The 22,443-nt window shown below is 49.9% G+C and overlaps 2 protein-coding genes and 1 long non-coding RNA gene across 9 annotated transcripts; 2 read left to right on the forward strand and 1 right to left on the reverse strand.

Annotated features, from left to right (window-relative positions):
• Positions 1-323: 323 nt before the first annotated feature.
• On the reverse strand, positions 324-3,967 carry LOC146221830 (uncharacterized). 2 transcript variants are annotated; one of them, XR_014746746.1, is made up of 4 exons: positions 3,514-3,967; positions 1,161-1,240; positions 671-1,029; positions 324-492 (listed from the first exon to the last, which is right to left on the reverse strand). It is a non-coding gene; the product is annotated as an uncharacterized LOC146221830 (long non-coding RNA). The 2 variants fall into 2 exon arrangements; XR_014746745.1 differs by lacking the exon at positions 3,514-3,967 and having other exon boundaries at positions 1,161-1,301.
• On the forward strand, positions 1,440-2,670 carry nop10 (NOP10 ribonucleoprotein homolog (yeast)). Its single transcript, XM_084691548.1, has 2 exons — positions 1,440-1,677; positions 2,117-2,670. Exons 1-2 carry the CDS (start codon positions 1,624-1,626, stop codon positions 2,255-2,257), a joined length of 195 nt encoding a protein of 64 aa, XP_084547674.1. The 5' UTR covers positions 1,440-1,623; the 3' UTR covers positions 2,258-2,670.
• On the forward strand, positions 2,822-21,622 carry slc12a6 (solute carrier family 12 member 6). Of its 6 annotated transcripts, none has more exons than XM_084691516.1 (28): positions 2,822-2,957; positions 4,506-5,339; positions 7,414-7,511; positions 7,654-7,782; positions 7,988-8,134; positions 8,532-8,586; positions 9,748-9,878; positions 10,628-10,869; positions 11,156-11,286; positions 11,431-11,619; positions 11,903-12,067; positions 12,433-12,531; positions 12,693-12,750; positions 13,109-13,283; positions 13,511-13,629; positions 13,753-13,851; positions 14,552-14,671; positions 14,882-14,986; positions 15,140-15,308; positions 15,568-15,763; positions 15,882-16,051; positions 16,435-16,566; positions 17,205-17,312; positions 17,423-17,503; positions 18,172-18,246; positions 18,653-18,930; positions 19,440-19,573; positions 20,082-21,622. In XM_084691516.1, the coding sequence occupies exons 2-28, from the start codon at positions 5,129-5,131 to the stop codon at positions 20,171-20,173; spliced, it is 3,708 nt and encodes a 1,235-aa protein (XP_084547642.1). In that variant the 5' UTR covers positions 2,822-2,957; positions 4,506-5,128; the 3' UTR covers positions 20,174-21,622. The 6 variants fall into 6 exon arrangements, with proteins under 6 accessions (XP_084547642.1, XP_084547643.1, XP_084547644.1 ...); XM_084691517.1 differs by having other exon boundaries at positions 7,417-7,511; XM_084691518.1 differs by lacking the exon at positions 17,423-17,503.
• The last annotated feature ends 821 nt before the right edge of the window (positions 21,623-22,443 follow it).

Below are 22,443 nucleotides of genomic sequence, written 5' to 3' on the forward strand. Positions count from 1 at the left end.
GTAATGGCCTGGGTGTCGTCTGGGCAACCGTTGCTACGTGCGACGGTGCGTGTGCCTCGGCGGGCTGCGGGTGTGTGTGTGGGGAGTGCGAGGGCAGCTGCGGGGGGAGGGGGAACAGCGTGGAGACTTTTAGGATTCCTTCCTCCTGGCAGGCAGACTGCAGAGGCCACACACTTGGTTCTGATCCAGATATGCTTGGTCCCGCTCCAGAACATGAAACAAGAGCTGACCCAGGCTGGGCGGGCGGTCCTGGGGACGGGTTTCTCAGAACAGCCGAGTCATGATGGTGATTCGGTGGACTTGGTTCTGGACCAAATGCCTCTCGAGTGGTTTTAACCGGTTCCGGTCTTTCTTTAAGCTGAAGTGATTCTGGTGAGAGGTTTCGTATAGATCTTATGGAGTCTGATTCCTCTGTGGGCTGTGCGCTAGCGTCAGACACCAGGGTCAGTCGACGGGCAGGGGCTGCATGATCCGAAGGTACCTTAGTGAGGTCTGCAGACAAAGTTCCAGGTTCAGTCATTTGGCTTGGTTCAGTTGTACCTCGTTGCTTTAGGGGGACCTCTTTGGTGTCCCGGTCTGGTTCTGATGACGAGGCAAACCATGGCCAGCTGGAACCCACATTAGAGTGACGAGTCAGGCCTTCACCTCTGGAAGGATGTTTTTCTGTTACCTGGCTCTGGGCTTGTCTGGGCTCAAGTCGTTCTGAGGCAGATGCTGGATGGTCACAGCCCCATACAGACTCTGCGTCAGACAGGGGACACTTCGCCTCTGGTAATTCTGTTGGTTCTTGGGCAGGTTCCAAGTTTTGTGGTGGGTCAGCTGGTTCAACTTCCACCTCAGAACTCTGGGCTGGTTCTGTTTCTGGTGGTGGGTCTATCTGTGATGCAAGCTCATGATGGTTTGTAAAGGGAGGGGGGAGAGGAGAAGGACAAGGAAGAATGGATGACACTCTCTCTCCTCCATCTTGATCAGGGTTGAGTTGAGGATGTTTTGCTCGAACTGAACCCATCCAGTGTGTGTCTTTTGTATCTATTAAAAGATATGTAACATTTAACAATATTTTTTTTCATCTTGCCATTGATTAATAAGTAAATGTGAAATTATTGTTGGCCATCATTGTAAAGGCAAAGTATGCTGTTGAATAAGAATATTCAACTCACCTGTATGAAACTTGTTAAAAGGAGATTTCAGCAAGCTTTCATCTCAGACATCAATTATTAAGCATTTTTTCATTCATTCTCTTTCGAAAGGAAACATTAATGTATTCTGATTCTATTTTCATTCACTTCCTATCAAAGGTTCGGTCAACAATCAAGATATTCCATACCAACTACTTGTAATGATTCAATGCATGTCTTCTTTCGGTAAATTCTCTAAACGCTCTAAAATCACTGTGAATACAACTCGATCTCCCATGGTGCTTTGCAAATGCATAACCTTCCTCTACGGATATCCGGCCACCCGCATTCGGCAAGGAAGAAATTTGTCTGCACGTGTTAGACAAAATCTTTCTTAAAATCTTCGGATTAACTCCCCAAAGTAACCCGGTCTCTGTGGTTGTAATAGCTTCTGCTTTATATTTGTGTTAAAGTTGTTAAGACACAGTCTGCTTTATTCGCCAAGATGTTCCTGCAGTTCTACTTGAACGAGAATGGGGATAGAATCTACACTCTGAAGGTAGGCTATGTTTACCTCAGAATAATTCAGCCGTGTTTTGTCTAAAATGTTAGTCTACTTGTAACCACATTTTACATTGTTACCTCTATTGTATGATGTTGGAAGTTTACATTCGGAAACTATTTAGCTAATTTGAATTTAACTTAAACAAATGGAGTGAAAAGGTAGCACTCTTAATTTGGCCTAGCCAGTAGCCTAATAGCCATACCGACTCATAGCAGTTGCATGTTAAATCGTTAACTAGTCCCTTATTTTTAAAACGTGCATGGTGGCGTGTTTGTATTGCAGAGAACAAATCTGATTTAGAGTAGAAAGATTGTCGCACGGAGGAATTACAGTTGTAAAGACATTACACACATCACAATATAACTTATATAATTTAATAAATCATTAAATACTCCTTTTGTGTGTGTGTGTCCACTCTGCTCTGACCCAACAGAAGTCGGACCCTACTGGGCAGCCCACTAGCTCTGCCCATCCGGCCCGCTTCTCCCCGGACGACAAGTTCTCCCGGCACCGCGTGACTATCAAGAAACGGTTTAATCTTCTCCTGACCCAGCAGCCCAGACCGATCCTGTGATCGCGAGACTAATGGACAGAGTTTATTAATGGACTATTGATTAGCTATTGGTCGTTGTTGATGGACTACCTATTATTTTTCCCGCACTAATGTGCCTTTGGGGAAAGTAGTGGGATGGACGATCATTAGCGATGCAATAATTCTGTTGACATTTATTGGAGGATGGAGAAGTACCACTCTATAGTCCCCCAAGACATCCGTTATCATTTTCCAATCAACCCTTGAACATTGCTTTTATTTTAGGTGTCGTTTGTTTATTTGTGCTTTTTATACAACATTTACACGTCACAGAACATATTGACAACTTATTGTAATTACTTTAATACATCTTGGGGAATTTCTCATTTGTTTCCGAATTTGACATTTGGTTTGGAATGAAATTAGCAATAAATAAATAAAAAGACAACGCCCAATCGCTTTTCCTTGACGTTTATGAACCAGTCTCTGGTAGACAAGTACATTATGTCCCCTACTACATGTCAAAACATTTGCACACTGACACGTATGCCGTATTCACACTCACGCAACTGATAAAAAAAAAAAAAAAAACAAGTGTAGAGGAACTGAAAGCATGGGGGCGCGCGCGATTCCGTTCTTGGACAAAGTGCCGACAAGAGAAAGGATGAGATGAGAGCTCCGCATAAGGCATCTTCACTTTTAGAACGGCGCAACCGTAGGAATTTGAGGCACTGCATATGTGGTATGTGTTTATTATGGTAGACTATTTCATTTATCATTCGCCGTGGATATCGGTTAAATCCGTAAGAGCGAGATGTGCTTGAGTTGTCACATTTATCAGCATGGCTAACGGCTAACGCAACATAGCTAACGTTAGCCAGCGATGTATACTGTATAAGGACCTGGCTTTTGGCTTTTATACAAACAAATGTCTCAGCGATCGCCCGAACGAACCATACCGGGCAGCTGAACGAACACTTTAATTGCTAGTTAGCTGTGTATGCTGTGTGCAGTTATTGAAGCCAGCTAGCTAATACGCCGTAGCTTGTTTACCGACGCATAACAGCTGCATATTACACGCCGCATTCTTTTGTCAACAAAACCATCAAAAGTACGCTTGTACCTTGTAGTGTATTTGCCCACTACGAATCTCAGGTTCTCTCCATATGATTTCTACTCTTGCGCTTTGGAAGAATTGTTATCATGATAACCGGTTCAGGCTTGAACCATAATTGGCTTAATGATAGCAGGGTAGCCTGTCTGTGAGCTAGTCAACGGGATGGGGTAGAGCTACCTACCTAGCAATGGAATTTCAAGCTGGTAGTTTATGTCAGTGACGGAACTCGCCATGTATGTTGACCTGAGAATTGATAAGACCTGTCCAACGAGAACAAACGTTATCTTATCTAGCCTTGTCTGTCTTGCTCGGTTATCTAGCTACATACGGCTCACAGAAGCATCACCAGTTGTCAGTGTCTGAAACCTAGAAACTCTACAATGTTGGGTATATGTACCTAACCTAGCTACCACATGCTTTTTTTAAATTGCGAAATGAACATACGAACATTCGTATTGGAATGCAGTTGATTGATGGAAGTGAATGAGGCGAGTTAGTGGACTGACGATTGTCAACTTCACTGCTACAAACCACCCGGCGTCTGAACAAATTGCCACACCCCCTCACTCATGTCGGTGTTTAAAACAAGACAGACAAGCTGTATGGCGCAATTTTTTTTCTCCAACAAAATTAAATAAACATTTCCTCATTCCCTTTCTGTCAAAGACGGCAGTGCACACAGAAAGAAGCATACAACATCGCCTCCGCATGTGGAAAGCTCACTGATGCACTGACCCAACCGGTTGGAACCGCTCTGAAATAATAATTAAATTATAAGCCGCACCAAGGCACTCTACTCTACTCAGTTTTTGAACTGAGTGAAAACGCTATATGTGCCTGTGCTTGTCTGTTGACTTACCGGAGCACATTATGTTCTCATCAGTTACTGTGTGTTCGGATCCTTACCCATTAATCAAAACAAAGCCTTTAGCAAGACTTCACACCCTCAAGAAGCAGTGTGCTACACCATGTGACCTCAGATAGTTACCTTTGTCAGTATGATGTAAGATCTATACACGTTCAAATGGCGGCTAGACAGTTTTATTATGATAAACGGATCACATTATCAGTACTGCCCTTAATGAGGTTTACACCCTTTGAGTATTGCTCCAGCAAACCTGTACAGCAAGTGTCTGATGCATGGCATTTCTTCCCTCCCCTCCTCTTTTTCAGTTACCTTACCTTACCTTACCTGTACACCTTTGTGGTTTGACGTCATTTGTCACTTGCAAGACAGCATTCTCTCATAGTTTATCACATCTTTAAAAGCGACATATCACAGACAAGACGCAAGCCTAGTTTAACCTGTAATGTATGTGGACAGGGATAGGTGTTATGTTACACAATAACTACCTGTTATTATAAGGCAGTTAGCAAAGCAACAGTTCACGTGTGAGAGTGCATCTCAACCACAAGCACCAAAACCAGCTCTGTCTGATTCCTACTCAACTGTATCCAAGGGAAAAAATGTAAAATATATTTTAATCTCTACATAATCTTTTCTTTTATATGCGGTTTACTACTCAAGACAGCTAAAGTGTTTACGAGAATCTCAGTTTATGTAAAACTGCTAAATTGAAGACATCCTATCGTCAGACCGATATCCGACTATCTTAACCCTCCCGTGATAATAGGAACCAGCTCAATTCAATGGATACGTGCAGACCACAGTCTAGCCACCTGCTCACAGCCACCTGAAAGTTAGCTACATTTAGTGCAAGCTAGCTAGCCGCCCCCCCCCCGCCCCCCTCCATTCCTCCTAAAACTCCCGGAATCTCCCCCATCCTCGAGTCGTCATGGCGTCAGTGCGGTTCACCGTCACGCCCACCAAGGCGGAGGACCTACCAGGGCTCTCTGACACGTCACCTGACATCAGCTCCCGCTCAAGCGGGCGCGTTCGTTTCGGTTCCCGGGAGAGCGTCCACCGCAGTGACCCAATCAGCGATGGCTCAGGGGGCGGTGGGATGGGCGGGGCTGAGACTCCGGACTGCAGCAACACGGAGCAAGGTAATTATTCATAATAATTATGTATTCATTCATTAATTCAATCATTCCATTAGTCAACCTTGTTTTTGATTTATTAGCATTTTCCTTTCATCCAAATTTATACAGGTATGGATTTGAAACTTTTATGTGCTGTTAAATGCTCTACCATGTTATACACATAACAGTGTTGTCTTTGGTACAGAAGTGACAGTCACGTTCATAAACAGCAGTTATGGATAGAAACATAAGTCAGTTATGGAACTGTGCTACAGTTTGGGCGGCGTCACGCATGATGTCTGAGATGTTGATGGCTTTGTGACCAGTGGTTTGTCAATTCGTAAGCCAAACGATCCTTAGCAGTTTGGTGTTGTGGAGCGACTAACTGTCAGTGACGTCGCCCCCTAGTGTTTCATTAGAGTTAAGCCCTGATGTTAAGTCTGTAAATGCGATGTAATAAGCGTCGGTTGAACACGCACTGGCTCCAGGAATAGAACCAGCAAGATGATCTAGTTTCGGTTTTTGATGATCCTGTGATGCCGTGGTTTATTTACAGCAGTATTAGAGGAGCCAATATAGACACATATATAGTTTGCACACGCACACACGCACACACACACACACACACACACACAGAGTGTGTGGAGAAGATGATATGTATTGACAGGTCGGTCTGAGGCACGCAAGCAGTGCGGTAGAGACTGAGGCAGGAGAGTTATTTACAGAAAGGTCTAGCCGTTCTCCAGGTCTTTATTTCTGGCTCTTTTCCAACAAAGCAGTAATTGAATTTGACAGAATCATGACATCGAACGCAAGAGCACACACACACACACACACACACACACACACACACACAGATCAAGGCCTAGAAAAACACAACTTATGCTGTTTTCCCATTTCTCTATTACTTTTTGCCTCAAACACCATGTCATGGTATCACTCACACAGACACACACAGTGTCACTTGTTAACTGAGCTATTAGTAATTAGTAGAGGAGAGCAAGGGTAGAAACTAGCAAGGATTAGAGTTTACATGAACCCACTTCTCTAAGGCTTGCATGCCTGTAATACTGTGTGTGTGTGTGTGTGTGTGTGTGTATGATCATGTGGATGCCTACAAGTGTGTCTTTGTCTTGGGAGTGTGTCAGCATTTCTACTGCCACTTTTTCAGATTTTCATTTCGTGTCACAAGCATGTCAGTGTATGCTGCATGTTCTCTATGTTCTCCAGCGCCACCACAATAACATCTCATGTCCACTCCATTTAGTCTTTGTAGTGTGTCTGTGTGTATATTATTTTATTCTGTGTGAGTGTGTGTGTGTGTGAGTGTGCGCGTGTCAGTGAGGGAAAGGAACTGAGAGTGCTAACTCAGCTGGCTGTGTCTCTGCTCCCTTGCTGACTGAGGTGGAACAGGACAGGGAGGGTGGAGGGGAGGGGGGGTCTGGGTGGGTGGAGGAGTGCAGGTGTGGCCCTGCAGCTGCTGCCCTCAGGGCTTCGGCTCGCTGGGTTACTGTGACAGTGATGGGGACTGCAGCACCGGGTGGGGCTTATTCAACATGTCCGACTGTCTGTCTGTCTGTCTGTCTCTGTCTGTCTCTGTCTGTCTCTGTCTGTCTCTGTCTGTCTGTCTGTCTGTCTGTCTCTGTCTGTCTCTGTCTGTCTCTGTCTGTCTCTGTCTGTCTGTCTGTCTGTCTGTCTGTCTGTCTGTCTGTCTGTCTGTCTCTGTCTTGGTCTCTTTGTCTTTCCTTTCTCCCCTCTGTAGGCCCTCTTCCTTATCTTGGGTTTAGGTGCAGGTCTTGGCGTGTGCTGTCTGTGACATCGTTTGTAATGGGGGGTATGCAAATATCGTTTGATTTGATTTCCTCATTTTTTCCCCCTCCCTCCCTCCCTCCCTCCCTCCCTCCCTCCCTCCCTCCCTCCCTCCCTCCCTCCCTCCCTCCCTCCCTCCCTCCCTCCCTCCCTCCCTCCCTCCCTCCCTCCCTCCCTCCCTCCCTCCCTCCCTCCCTCCCTCCCTCCCTCCCTCCCTCCCTCCCTCCCTCCCTCCCTCCCTCCCTCCCTCCCTCCCTCCCTCCCTCCCTCCCTCCCTCCCTCCCTCCAGCAGGTGATGGCAATTCCAAAGTGTCGAGCGTCTACATCAATAACACTCACGGGGTGGACGACGACGATTTCTACGACAGGAACTTGGCGTTGTTTGAGGTTAGAGCCACAGGACAGGGACGGCAGGGCTAATGTATGCAGGCTACAGGAACACTTATGACTCACCATCTCACCTCCCTCTCTCCACCCCTCTCTCTCCGTTCCCCATCATTCAACTCCCTCCCTCCCTCCCTCCCTCCAGGAGGAGATGGACACCAGGCCCAAGGTGTCGTCCCTGCTGAGCCGCTTGGCCAACTACACCAACCTCATGCAGGGAGCTAGGGAGCACGAGGAGGAAGAAGGCATCGGGGAGAAGAGGAAACCCAGGAAGGTACACACACACACACACACACACACACAGCTACACACACACATACACACACAACTACACACACAGCTACACAGGCATTGTCTCTCTTCTTCCTTCCCTTCGGTTCGCTCATTCATGTAGAACACACAACGACACGTGTGTATTGCTGATATGTTTCTTATTTCTTCCTCTGTATGCATGTTTGGTCGTCTGTGTGTGTGTCCAGTCCCCCCAGATGGGGACCTTCATGGGGGTGTACCTGCCCTGCCTGCAGAACATCTTTGGGGTCATCCTGTTCCTGAGGCTCACCTGGGTGGTGGGCACGGCTGGCGTGCTGCAGGCCCTCTGCATCGTCTTCATCTGCTGCTGCTGTGTGAGTCCTCTCTCTCACGCTCTGTCTCTCCCTCTCGCTCTCTCACGCTCTCTCACGCTCTCTCACGCTCTCTCTCTCTCTCTCTCTCTCTCACACTCTCTCTCTCTAACTCTCTCTCTCTCTCTCTCTCTCTCTCTCTCTCTCTCTCTCTCTCTAACTCTCTCTCTCTCTCTCTCTCTCTCTCTCTCTCTCTCTCTCTCTCACTCTCTCACTCTCTCTCTCACACTCTCTCTCTCTCACACTCTCTCTCTCTCACACTCTCTCTCTCTCACTCTCTCTCACTCTCTCACTCTCTCTCTCTCTCACACTCTCTCTCTCTCTCTCTCTCTGTGTGTCAGGTTTTTTCCTCCAGGCGATACTAACTGGTGCGTTTGTCCTTCCTCTCCTCTCTGTCCAGACGTTGCTCACTGCTATATCAATGAGTGCCATCGCCACCAACGGAGTCGTCCCAGGTATTCACCCCTCCATCCTCTCATCCCCTGCTCGGCTCTGAAGTCCGGTGGATAGTGGATGCCACAAGTGACGTGTCTGTGGTTCTAATGTGTCCTCTTGTCTCTGTCTCTCTCTCTCTTTCGCTCTCTCTTTCGCTCTCTCTTTCTTGCTCTCTCTCTTTCGCTCTCTCTTTCTTGCTCTCTCTCTCTCTCTCTCTCTCTCTCTCTCTCTCTCTCTCTCTCTCTCTCTCTCTCTCTCTCTCTCTCTCTCTCTCACACTCGTTCACTCAGACTACAGCTGAAATATCTCTGATGTCACAGTAGACCTGTTTGTTGTATGTAACAGCTAACCAGCATTTACTGATGACATGTGATATTTGATTATGAACCAAATCAAAGGCCACTTGATTTGAAGAAGTACCCCCCCCCCCCCCCTCCCACCCACCCAACACATATGAAGATAACATGTGTTATCCAGCTAACGTGACAACCTTGCACACAACCTTAACACGTCACCAACATACCTCTACAAACCCATGCTCCCCCCCCTCCTATCCAAACACCCAGTTGATATGTTGTGTGAATGGGGAGGTACTGTGCAACACCTTCACAAACCCACCCCCTCTATTCCGATCCAAACAGCGAGTTAATGTGTCGTCTGTCTGGTGAGTTACTGAGCTGACCACCTGGGTCACTGAGTCACTCAGTGCCTGCTCTGGAACATGCTGTAGATGATCATCTCAGTGTCTCTTCCTGTCAGCCGACGCGATGCTTAGGACATCGCTCTCGGCCAGAGTGGGAATATTGTTTCTGTCTCCTGCTCGCCAATCACGAGAGACTTCTCGACTGTCTCTAACTATTTCTTTCTTTCCTATGCAACACCCATAATGTTACTAACACCCATCCCCCTCTCTCTGTCTCTATATCTGTCTGTCTCTCTGTCTGTCTCTCTGTTTGTTTCTCTGTCTGTCTCTCTCACTTTGTTCTGTACTTTTGCCCCATCTTGTTACACTCTCTCTCCTTCTATCCTATCTCTATCTGCTCTCCTCTTCGCTCCTTCTCCCTATTTCTTCACTGTCACCTCTCTCTCCCCCCTTTCTCTCTCTCCTCCCCCCCCTCTTTCTCTCCCCCTCTCCCCCCCTCTCTCTTTCCTCCTCCTACCTCCCCCCTGTCTCTGTCCAGCGGGAGGATCCTACTTCATGATCTCCAGGTCTCTGGGTCCAGAGTTCGGCGGGGCGGTGGGCCTGTGTTTCTACCTGGGCACCACCTTCGCTGGGGCCATGTACATCCTAGGAGCCATCGAGATCCTGCTGGTGGGAACCCTCAACTCCCTCCTCCTTCCTCACCTCCCTCCTTCCTCACCTCCCTCCTTCCTCCTCACCTCCTGCTCCCTCCTTCCTCCTCACCTCCTGCTCCCTCCTTCCTCACCTCCTGCTCCCTCCTTCCTCACCTCCTGTTCCCTCCTTCCTCGTCACCTCCTGCTCCCTCCTTCCTCACTTCCTGCTCCCTCCTTCCTCCTCACCTCCTGCTCCCTCCTTCCTCCTCACCTCCTGCTCCCTCCTTCCTCCTCACCTCCTGGTCCCTCCTTCCTCACCTCCTGCTCCCTCCTTCCTCCTCACCTCCCTCCTTCCTCCTCACCTCCTGCTCCCTCCTTCCTCCTCACCTCCTGGTCCCTCCTTCCTCACCTCCTGCTCCCTCCTTCCTCCTCACCTCCCTCCTTCCTCACCTCCTGCTCCCTCCTTCCTCACCTCCCTCCCTCTTCCTCCTCCCTCTTCACCCCCTCCTCCTCGCCTCCTCGTCATCGACACCATCATCATCATCATCACTGTCCTCTCCAGCCTGCCCCTCCTGAGTGTCGCAGTCTCTCCAGTCCCCATCACACCTTTAACACCTTAGACGTAATCACCATCAGATAACCATGGCTGTAATAACAATGAATAATACATGTACGCATTCAGCGGACGCCTTTTATCCGTCGAGATTTTACGGAGGGAGGGGGGGGGTGGAGAGCGTGGGCGCTCTACCGCTGAGCCGTGGATCATCACCCTCCCCCCCCCCCCAGATGTACATGGCCCCGTGGGCCGCCATCTTCGTGCCGAGCGGTCCGGACGGCGAGGGCGCGGCCATGCTCAACAACATGCGCGTGTACGGCTCGGTGTGCCTGCTGCTGATGGCGCTGCTGGTGTTTGTGGGCGTCAAGTACGTCAACAAGCTGGCGTCCGTCTTCCTGGCCTGCGTCATCGTCTCCATCCTGTCCATCTACACCGGCGCGCTCGTCTCCGCCTTCCACACGCCCACCTTCCCGTGAGTGGACGCGCCTCGGGGGGCGGGATGTTGTTGGGGTTAGCTGGGGAGGGGGGGGGGGGGGTAGCGCAAATTGCTGATCTGGGAGAAGTTTCCGGTAAGATTCTAGAGATGTGTTATCACGCACTTCTACTCTACTTCAACAACAAAAAAATCCCATTTCCCAACAGACTCCCGCACTGACACGTCCCCCTTCAAACTGACTGACCGATCGACCAATCCCGTGCCCCAGGATCTCTCTAGACGGACCAATCCGCTAATCCTGTGCTCTGCCCCTCCCCCTCAGGGTGTGCATGCTGGGTAACCGGACGTTGTCGGGCCACGCCCTGCTGGACGGCCACTGTGCCAAGACCACCCTGCCCCCCGAGGACCCCACGCCAGGAGGAGAGCAGGCCAACCTCACCCTCCCCCTCTCTGGTTTGTACCCCATCCCCTCACATGAAGAGCAATCCGACCAGTCGACCAATCACGCGTCGTGTTTAGCAGGACGCACCAATCGGGGCTCAGCACGACTAAACCGTTCCCGTGTCCACCCCGTCTCTCCATCCCTCCTTTTTTTAGAAAACGTCACGGCGACCCCGACCCTTGACCCCGGCCGTGGTCCCGCCCTGTCGGAGCAGACCACCTACCTGTGGCTGCAGTTCTGCGGCGACGACCCCAAGCTGAACGCCTCGTGTGACGACTACTTCACACACAGCAACGTCTCGCAGATAGAGGGCATCCCCGGCCTGGCCAGCGGAGTCATCACCGGTACACACACACACACAGCCACAACCCCCCTCCACACGCACACACACACATACTCACAAATAATATAACATAAAGGCTCATATTTCTGCACAACATCCCGGCCTAGCCGAACGTGAATCTGCTAAACACTGCCTTGGCTCTAGAGATAGCATGACACAGCACAACAGAACCGCTGAGCTCAGCAGAGCACAGCGCCGGCAGGAGAACTCCCCCCCCCCCCTGCCCTCAGAACCTCAGCCCTGCAGGGTTCCACACGTCCGCTCATCTGTTCTCCGTTCTGCAGAGAACCTGTGGAGTTCCTACCTGAGCAAAGGGGAGGTGCTCGAGAAGAGGTCCCTCCCCTCCTCAGGGGCCAGCCACCCGCCGACCAATCGGCTGCCCTACGTGTTCGCAGACATCACCACCTCTTTCACCCTATTGGTGGGCATCTTCTTCCCCTCGGTCACAGGTACACTTCCTGTCTCATTACATCTTCTGACGATTTCATAACACCAGGAAGTGGCGGAGCAGTGTGGGTTAGCAGCTGTGAATAACACCTCTCTCTCTGTGTGTCTCTTCTTCTGTCTTTCCTCCGCCCCTTCTCTCTCTCTCCCTCTCTTTTCCTCCTCCTATTTCTCTCACCCGATTTCTCCTCTCATTCTTTCTCCCTTTTTCTTGTTCTCTCTCTCTCTCTCTCTCTCTCTCTCTCTCTCTCTGTCTATCTCTCTCTCTCCCTGTCTATCTCTCCCTCTCTCTCTCTGTCTATCTCTCTCTCCCTCCCCCCTCTCTCTCCCCCCTCTCTCTCTCCCCCCCTCTCTGTGTCTCTCTCTCCAGGTATCATGGCAGGCTCTAACAGGTCAGGAGATCTGAGGGATGCTCAGCGCTCCATCCCCATGGGAACCATCCTGGCCATCCTCACCACCTCCCTCGTCTGTATCCTCATCTGTGAGGGATGAATGGATGAATGGATGGATGGATGGACATTTCTTTCAACCTTTCAAACGTTTTTACATAAACACACACACATTTGTGTGTGTGTTCCCAATGTGTTGGATGGATGTTGTTGATGTTGTTTTCCTGAGCGCTGACACAAGACCTCAGCAGTGTGGTTCTGTTTGGATCCTGCATCGAGGGAGTCCTGCTCAGAGACAAGTCAGTATCCTCTGGTTCTGAGAGGGAAGGAGAGGGAGAGAGTGAGGGAGGGAGGGAGGGAGTGAGGGAGGGAGGGAGGGAGGGAGGGAGGGAGGGAGGGAGGGAGGGAGGGAGGGAGAAGGAGAGAGTGTGGGAGAGAGAGGGGGAGAGAGACAAGTCAGTATCCTCTGGTCCTGAGAGGGAGGGAGAGAGAGAGAGAGAGGGGGGGGGGGGAGAAAGAAGGGAGGACAGAGAGACACAGATGATGGATTGCTTTGCCTAACTAACCCCTGCTATCTGATGAGTTGTTTTTGATGTGGTCTCTTTCCTCTCTCTAATCCATCTCCCCTCCTGTCCTGTCCTCTGGCGCCCCCTGCAGGTTTGGTGACTCAGTGAAGGGGAAGCTGGTGGTTGGAACTCTCGCCTGGCCCTCCCACTGGGTTATCGTGATTGGTTCCTTCTTCTCGACGTGCGGGGCGGGCCTCCAATCGTTGACGGGCGCTCCTCGCCTCCTGCAGGCCATCGCCAAGGACAACATTGTCCCCTTCCTCAGGGTCAGACACCACTGCCTCTCTTCCTCCTTTTAATCTCTCTCTCTCTGTCTCTCTCTCTCTGTCTCTCTCTCTCTGTCTGTCTATCTCTGTCTCTCTCTCTTACTTTCTTTCTTACTTACTCTCTATCACTCTCTTGTACTGCCTGTCCTGTATGACCTCCCACTAACACGTTCTGACCTGGCTCACCTGGTGTGTGTATGTGTGTGTGTGTGTGTGTGTGTGTGCAGGTGTTTGGTCATGGGAAGGCTAACGGGGAGCCCACCTGGGCCCTGCTGCTGACGGCTGTGATCGCTGAGCTGGGCATCCTGATCGCCTCCCTGGACCTGGTGGCCCCCATCCTCTCCATGTGAGTGTGTGTGTGTGTGAGTGTGTGTGTGTGTGTGTCTGTGTGTGTGTGTGTTTAAGAGTGAGAGATACAGCAGGTGTATTGTGATGTTCTGACAGCCATGTCTCTCCCCCTGGTCTCCAGGTTCTTCCTGATGTGTTATCTGTTTGTGAACCTGGCCTGTGCCCTGCAGACCCTGCTGAGGACTCCTAACTGGAGACCTCGCTTCTCCTACTACCACTGGTACACACACACACACACTGTACTCACACACACACACACACACACTGGAGACCTCGCTTCTCCTACTACCACTGGTACACACACACACACACACACTGTACACACACACACACACACTGGAGACCTCGCTTCTCCTACTACCGCTGGTTCACACACACACACACACACACTGTACACACACACACACACACACACTGGAGACCTCGCTTCTCCTACTACCACTGGTACACACACACACACACACACTGTACACACACACACTGGAGACCTCGCTTCTCCTACTACCACTGGTACACACACACTGCACACACACACACACACTGTACACACACACTGTACACAAAGAAATACACTGACGCACCTGGCGGACAATAGAAGTGAATTTATGACTGGAGTCTGACCTGTGTGTGACCTGTGTGTGACCTGTGTGTGACCTGTGTGTGACCTGTGTGTGACCTGTGTGTGACCTGTGTGTGACCTGTGTGTGACCTGTGTGTGACCTGTGTGTGACCTGTGTGTGACCTGTGTGTGACCTGTGTGTGACCTGTGTGTGACCTGTGTGTGACCTGTGTGTGACCTGTGTGTGACCTGTGTGTGACCTGTGTGTGACCTGTGTGTGACCTGTGTGTGACCTGTGTGTGACCTGTGTGTGACCTGTGTGTGACCTGTGTGTGACCTGTGTGGGCGTGTGTCTCTGTAGGACTTTGTCGTTTCTGGGCATGATCATCTGCCTGGCTCTGATGTTCATTTCCTCGTGGTACTACGCTCTCGTTGCCATGGTGATCGCTGGCATGATCTACAAGTACATCGAGTACCACGGGTAGGTTACCATGGGAACCAGGCAACCTATAGATTGTGTGTGTGTGTGTAGCCCTCTTCCTAGGTGTGTGTGTGTAGAGTTGAGTTCATCCCAAGATGTTGAGGTGGTAGATATATATAGAACCTATTATGAATGTGTGTGTGTGTGTGTGTGTGTATATACTTGAGAGCACTTGTGAACATCATGGGCTTGTGTGTGTGTGTGTTCCAGAGCAGAGAAGGAGTGGGGCGATGGGATCCGTGGGCTGTCGCTCAGTGCTGCTCGCTACGCCCTCCTGAGGCTGGAGGAGGGACCGCCACACACCAAGAACTGGAGGTACACACACACACTCACACACACACTTTGTTAAACTGAGCTTTAATAGTATACACATACTTACTCACTATCTCTCCCTCCCCTCTCTCTTTTCTTCTCTCCCTCTCCGTCCAACCTCTCTCTCTCTCTCTCCCACACGGTGCTTTGTGGCAGGCCCCAGCTGCTGGTGCTGTTGAAGCTGGATGAGGACGCCCACGTCAAGTCTCCCCGCCTGCTCACGTTCGCCTCCCAGCTGAAGGCCGGTAAGGGCCTGACCATCGTGGGGACGGTCATCCCTGGAAACTACCTCCACAGCTACGGAGAGGCCCTGGCTGCAGAGCAGGTACACAGGGCTGTCTCTCTCTCTCTCTCTGTCTCTGCCTCTCTGTGTCTCTCTCTCTCTCTCTCTCTCTCTCTCTCTCTCTTTCTCTCTCTCTCTCTCTCTCTCTTTCTCTCTGGCTGTCTGTCTCTTTGTCTCTCTCTCTCTCTGTGTGTGTGTGTGTCTCTCTCTGGCTGGCTGGCTCTCTCTCTTTCTCTCTCCCTCTCTGTCTCTGTATCTCTCTATCTATTTGTCTTTCACTCCCACTTTTCTCCCCCCCCAGACTCTGAAGCACCTGATGGATAAGGAGAAGGTGAAGGGTTTCTGCCAGTGCATCGTGGCCCAGAAGCCCCGCGAGGGCATCAGTCACATGATCCAGTCCAGCGGCCTGGGAGGCATGAGGCACAACACGGTGGTGATGGGCTGGCCCCTGGCCTGGAGGCAGAGCGAGGACCCCCAGTCCTGGAAGACCTTCATCAGTGAGTGGGGGGTAGGGGGGGAGTGGTGATGGGCTGGCCCAGGGAAGCAGAGTTAGGGCTCTCCTGACAGTGTGTGTGAGAACACTAACACCCCTCCCCCTCTCTCTCTGTCCTCCAGACACGGTGAGGGTCACCACTGCAGCCCACATGGCCCTGCTGGTCCCCAAGAACATCTCTCTGTTCCCGGGCAGCAGCGAGCCGTGCAGCGAGGGCACCATCGACGTGTGGTGGATCGTCCACGACGGCGGCATGCTCATGCTGCTGCCCTTCCTGCTGCGCCAGCACAAGGTGGGGGGGGAAGACACACACACACGGTGACAAGGGATGGGGTGGGTGTGTGTGATCTGCAATTGCGTATGTGTGTGTGTGTTGCCCACCAGATAATAGCTCTGAGTGTGTGTGTGTGTGTGTTAGGTATGTGTTGCCCACCAGATAATAGCTTTGAGTGTGTGTGTGTGTGTGTGGTCGGTGTGTGTTAGGTAAGTGTTGCCCACCAGCTATAGCTCTGAGAGTGTGTGTGTTAGGTATGTGTTGCCCACCAGCTATAGCTCTGAGAGTGTGTGTGTGTTAGGTATGTGTTGCCCACCAGCTATAGCTCTGAGAGTGTGTGTGTGTTAGGTATGTGTTGCCCACCAGCTATAGCTCTGAGTGTGTGTGTGTGTGTTCCCCAGGTGTGGCGTAAGTGTGGCATGCGTATCTTCACGGTGGCCCAGATGGAGGACAACTCCATCCAGATGAAGAAGGACCTGGCCACCTTCCTGTATCACCTGCGCATCGAGGCTGAGGTGGAGGTGGTGGAGATGGTGAGTGGAATGTGTGTGTGTGTGTGTGTGTGTGTGTGTGTGTGTGGGGGGGACCCCTGTCTTATTAAGAACATATTTTCTCTCTCTTTCTCATTCCTTCCATCTCTCTCTTCCCCTCTTTCTCTCCCACTCTCTCTTCCCCCCTCTCTCTCTCCGTCTCCCCCCCTCTCTCTCTCCGTCTCCCCCCCTCTCTCTCCCTCTCTCCCCCCTCTCTCTCTCTCCCCCCTCTCCCCCTCTCTCTCTCTGTCTCTCTCTCCCCCCTCCCTCTCTCTTCGCCCCCTCTCTCTCTCTCTCTCCCCCCTCTCCCCTTCTCTCTCTCTGTCTCTCTCTCCCCCTCCCTCTCTCTTCGCCCCCTCTCTCTCCCCTCTCTCTCTCTCTCTCTCTCTTTCCCCCCTCCCTCTGTCTCCCCCCCTCCCCCCTCCCCCTCTCTCCCCTCCCTCTCTCTCCCCCCCTCTCTCTCTCCCCCTCTCTCCCCCTCTCTCCCCCTCTCCCCCCCTCTCCCCCTCTCTCCCCCTGTCTCTCTCCCCTCTCTCTCCCCCCCCCTCTCCCCTCTCTCCCCTCTCTCTCTCCCCCCCCTCTCTCCCCCCTCTCTCTCCCCCCTCTCTCCCTCTCTCTCCCCCTGTCTCTCTCCCCCCCAGCATAACAGTGACATCAGTGCGTACACGTATGAGAGGACCCTGATGATGGAGCAGCGCTCTCAGATGCTGAGACAGATGAGGCTGTCCAAGTCCGACAGAGAGAAAGAGGTAAGATCCCGTGTGTGTGTGTGTGTGTGTGTGTGCGCGCTCGTCCTTCACCTCCACACGCTCTCCTTCATCCCCCTCCTCTGCTCATCTCCCATGGCCTCCCTCTCAAGCGAGACCGCTGGAGTTTTGACGAGGCCAGTTTGCGTCGGCTGTCAGAGCCGCACCTTCTCTGTGAGCGCCCGGAATACAGAGTAGGTTACTCCTGGGGCTTCTGGGTGTGTTTCCTAGTTGTGTTTCCTAGGGTTTCTAATAGTGTTTTTAAGGTTGATAGTTGTGTTTTTAAGGTTGATAGTTGTGTTTCTTATAGTGTTTTTAAGGTTGATAGTTGTGTTTCTTATAGTGTTTTTAAGGTTGATAGTTGTGTTTCTAAGTGTTTTTAAGGTTGATAGTTGTGTTTCTAATAGTGTTTTTAAGGTTGATAGTTGTGTTTCTAAGTGTTTTTAAGGTTGATAGTTGTGTTTTTAATAGTGTTTTTAAGGTTGTTAGTTGTGTTTCTAAAATAGTTTTTAAGGTTGATAGTTGTGATTCTAGTTGTGTTGCTTAGGGTTTCTTCTCATGTTTCTACTAGTGTTTTCAATAGTGTTTTCAATAGTGTTTTTAATAGTGTTTTTAATAGTGTTTCTTAGGGTTTCTGGTGTGTTTACTAGGGTATATAATAGTGATTTAATAGTGTTTCTTGTTTTTTGTTGTGTTTTTAAAGTTTCTACTAGTGTTTTTAAGGTTTCAGGTAGGGTTTTGGTAGGGTATTTAATTGTGTGTCCAAGGATTTAGAGAGCTTAGCTGTTAAGTGTGAGTGCAGCGTGTGTGTTTGAACTGTGTGTGTGTGTTTCAGTAGTCAGTGACCGTCTGTGTTGGGTAGGTGTGTTTCTCCCCCAGGTTAAGGACTGTCGGAGTGAACACTAGCAACCCCAGACACTACAACAGAGAGAGACAGGTACAGAGAGAGAAGGTGAGAGAGAGACAGGTACAGTGAGAGAAGGTGAGAGAGAGACAGGTACAGTGAGAAGGAGAGAGAGAGACGGGTACAGAGAGAGAAGGTGAGAGAGAGACAGGTACAGTGAGAAGGAGAGAGAGATAGAGAGGTACAGAGAGAGAGAGAAGGAAGGAGGGAGGGAGAGAGAGAGAAAATAAAAGAGGTGAAGAGGGGGTAAAAAATAAAGGACAGAAAGACGGAACAATGCCAGACAGAAGCTGGATGGAAGTGATGGAGGATTGTGTGAGCTGTGTGGTCAAGTGTTTTAAACGCACAATGTGTTTGTGCCTGTCTTTGGATCCACCTGTGTGTGGTGCGTGTGTGTGGTGCGTGTGTGTGGTGCGTGTGTGTGGTGCGTGTGTCTCAGGCCCAGCTGGTGAAGGACCGTAACTCCATGCTGCGTCTGACCAGCATCGGCTCGGACGACGACGAGGACACAGACGCCCCCGGAGGGGGGGCGGCCAATTCTGAGAAGTCGGGAGGAGGGGGGGGAGGAGGGGGAGGAGGGGGAGGGGGCGGGGGGTCGGTACCGGAGCACAGGCGGGTCCACATGACCTGGACCAAGGAGAGGGCGCAGCAGTACAGAGCCACGCAGTCTGGCTGCAGCACCCCGGAGGGCTTCAGAGACATGCTCAGCATCAGACCGTGAGTGTCTGTCTCTGTCTGTCTCTCTCTGTCTCCCACTCTGTCTCTCTCTGTCTCTCTCTCTCTCTCTCTCTCTCTCTCTGTCTGTCTCTCTCTCTCTCTGTCTCTCTCTGTCTCTCTCTGTCTATCTCACTCTCTCTCTCTGTCTGTCTCTCTCACTCTCTCTGTCTGTCTCTCTCACTCTCTCTGTATGTCTCTCTCTCTCTCTCTCTCTCTCTCTCTCTCTCTCTCTCTCTCTCTCTGTCTGTCTCTCTCACTCTCTCTTTGTCTCTGTCTCTCTGTCTGTCTCTGTCTCTCTCACTCTCTCTCTCTCTGTCTCTCTGTCTCTCTCTCACGCACACACACACACACGTGTGATACTGATACTCACACACACGTATACACACACACACGCTGACATCACACACACACACGTGATACACACACACATGTGATACACACACACACGCTGACATCATCCCACACAGACAGAATCTGTGAGCTGACAGGTCTCTCCTCTCCTGCTCCAGGGATCACTCCAACGTGCGCCGCATGCACACGGCCGTCAGGCTGAACGAGGTCATCGTCAATAAGTCCCATGATGCTCGGCTGGTCCTGCTCAACATGCCGGGGCCTCCCAGGAACGCCGACGGGGACGAGAACTGCATCCTTACATTTATTTATTTAGCAGACGCTTTTATCCAAAGCGACTTCGAAGAGAGAGCTTTACAAAGTGCATAGGTCACTGATAATAACAACGAGATAGCCCCAATCCTTCACTCTCATTCTCTCCCTATGTCTCTCTCTCCCTTCACTCTCATTCTCTCCCTATGTCTCTCTCTCCCTTCACTCTCATTATCTTCCTGTCTCTCTCTCTTTTTGTTTGTCTCTCACTCACTCTTTGTTTCTTTCTCTATGTCTCTCCCTGTGTTTCTCTCTCTTACTCTTTTAGTTTCTCTTTCTCTCTTTCTCTCTTGTCTCATTTCTTCTCTGTTCTCTCTGTTCTCTCTGTTCTCTCTGTTCTCTCTGTTGTCTCTCTCTCTCTCTCTCTCTCTCTCTCTCTCTCTCTCTCTCTCTCTCTCTCTCTCTCTCTCTCTCTCTCTCTCTCTCGCTATCTGCGTTCCTCTGTAGCTTATTGTGTCTCAGAGTGATGCTCCTTAACTGCTGTTCAGACATGGAGTTCCTGGAGGTGCTGACGGAGGGCCTGGAACGCGTCCTATTGGTCAGGGGAGGAGGAAGTGAGGTCATCACCATCTACTCCTGATTGGCCACAGCAGCGAAATCGGCTCATCAACCCGAATCAGCCAATACAGTCAAAAAAAAAGAAATGCCAATGGGGCGGGGCTAAGGAGGCCCCGGGGTCAGACAGCTTTTAAAGGACTGTCATTGGCCAGGGCTTGGATAGAGCCCTCCCCCTACACCTAGCTGTCAGTCATTATCTCTAAGGTTTCACCATTCCACCCAAAAAAGACAAGCTAAAGCCAACACGATTCCTCATATGAACAAAGTGCAGGGGTGTGTGTGTGTGTGTGTGTGTGTGTGTGTGTGTGTGTGTGTGTGTGTGTGTGTGTGTGTGTGTGTGTGTGTGTGTGTGTGTGTGTGTGTGTGTGTGTGTGTGTGTGTGTGTGTGTGTGTGTGTGTGTTTTTACATGTCGAAAGTGTACCGTAATGTAGTTGGGTCTTTGGACGAGTGTGGTATTAATGAGTGTATGGACTTGCATGATAGAGAGGACCAATGAATGAACCATCACCACCACAGTGGATAGAATATTCTGGAACAGAGTGTGTTCCACTGAGTGACTCAGGGTTCTAATTTGTAGAAGTGTTCTAGACTGGAAAAAAGTAAGCTCTCCGCTTTGTGTGTCTGGTTTTCTGTCGTGTGTGTGTGTGTGTGTGTGTGTGTGTGTGTGTGTGTGTGTGTGTGTGTGTGTGTGTGTGTGTGTGTGTGTGTGTGTGTGTGTGTGTGTGTGTGTGTGTGTGTGTGTGTGTGTGTGTGTGTGTGTGTGTGTGTGTGTGTGTGTGTGTGTGTGTGTAAGGTTAGTTAGGAGAGTGGACACGGTGGCTTCAAGAGTAGAAAAGAAGCTTGTAGAGAACAAGTTTTGCTTATCAAGCAGTGCGGAGGGAGTTTCTGAAGAGCGGTTAGTAAACAGTGTTTGCAGAGGGCTTGTTTTACATCGCACCACCGTTGTTATAAACACCGTCACACCGCATGCTATTACAACGCTGTATTTGTGTTGCTTCGTCGTTCGTACGACGTTTTATCGACGTGTGTGCGCGTGTGATGATTGATCATACGATGGTGCGCTTACACCCTGGGATGTCACGTGGGATTCCTGCTATGCGGCGTAGTTATGCTGTTTCTCGGCGTCACCCTATCCCCTTTTATTTACAGTGTCCTGATGGTAGCCTTCGAGGCATTGATCAGTGGTTTGTTTGTGTGCGTGTGTGTGTGTGTGTGTGTGTGTGTGTTGGACCTGCCTCCTACAACGCTTGTGAACTCGTGCTAATAGGAGGTAAAACAAACAGGAGATATTTTAAATTCCACTCAACTGTCCTTCTCAGTGTTCTGACTTTTGTTTTTAAGGGAATCTGTTTATTTCTCCCTAACAGTTTTTGCTTGTACATAAGTCCTGAGTTGTTTTTTTTATTACATTAATATAAAAAATTAAAAAGACTGCTTGAAAAATTGTAATAAAACCAATTTTGAAAGAAAGTATTAATGTAACGTTTTTTTGTAGGTCAATTCCATACAAATGTCTTCACAAAGCACTTGGACACTAGCATTTGCAAGTTACTACGCCGGGGTAGCATGGACGTGCGGAGTTATTCCTTATTTTCAGGTTCCAAATCAAGAAATACACCCATCCAAGCGACCCCGGGTTGCAAAACAGTTAAACCGTTCAACGCTGCGTAAGCGTTATGATGTCACTTCCACTTGTACAATCCGGAACCTGGTGCCATGTTATAATATTGAGGAAAATCATCTTGTTCGAACTTCAGAAAGTGGGACTAAGCCATATTTCTGGGTGAGCATGGAGGTAAGAGAAAGAGTAGAGAGCTTCGTATTGAGAATCCTTCCTGTACCGTCAATCTACTTTAATGTGAACAGGTCGGATCATACAATCAAGTCCACAATCTTTGGTTTACAGAAACACAACAATGATCCCCCACTCACGCTGTCATTCGGTTTGCCCGTAACTAATAGCCATGACAATATCTGGCTTAGTTTCTTGATAAGAAGTATTTCACATGTTATATTCGCCTTAGGCTGAAATAAATTCGGTTCACGTGTTTATTTTGCTGTAAAATCCCTTTGCTTTAGTTTACGTCATCCCTGTATCATCACTGTATTATCCTAGTAAATTACATGTGGCTCATTGTGGATGACTATAAATCCTTGAAATTGTGTCATTTTAGACATGGTGCGTTTGGAAGTATGATATCTTAAATGGTATTTTTTTTATCATACTGGATGTTAAATAGCTAGATTTGTCTGTGCTCCTTACAGTAGCCTACTACGAGGCCATTCGGATG

This window comes from Hypomesus nipponensis, chromosome 25 (genome assembly GCF_054491055.1).
Source record: "Hypomesus nipponensis isolate SF chromosome 25, ASM5449105v1, whole genome shotgun sequence".
Lineage (NCBI taxonomy): Eukaryota > Metazoa > Chordata > Actinopteri > Osmeriformes > Osmeridae > Hypomesus > Hypomesus nipponensis.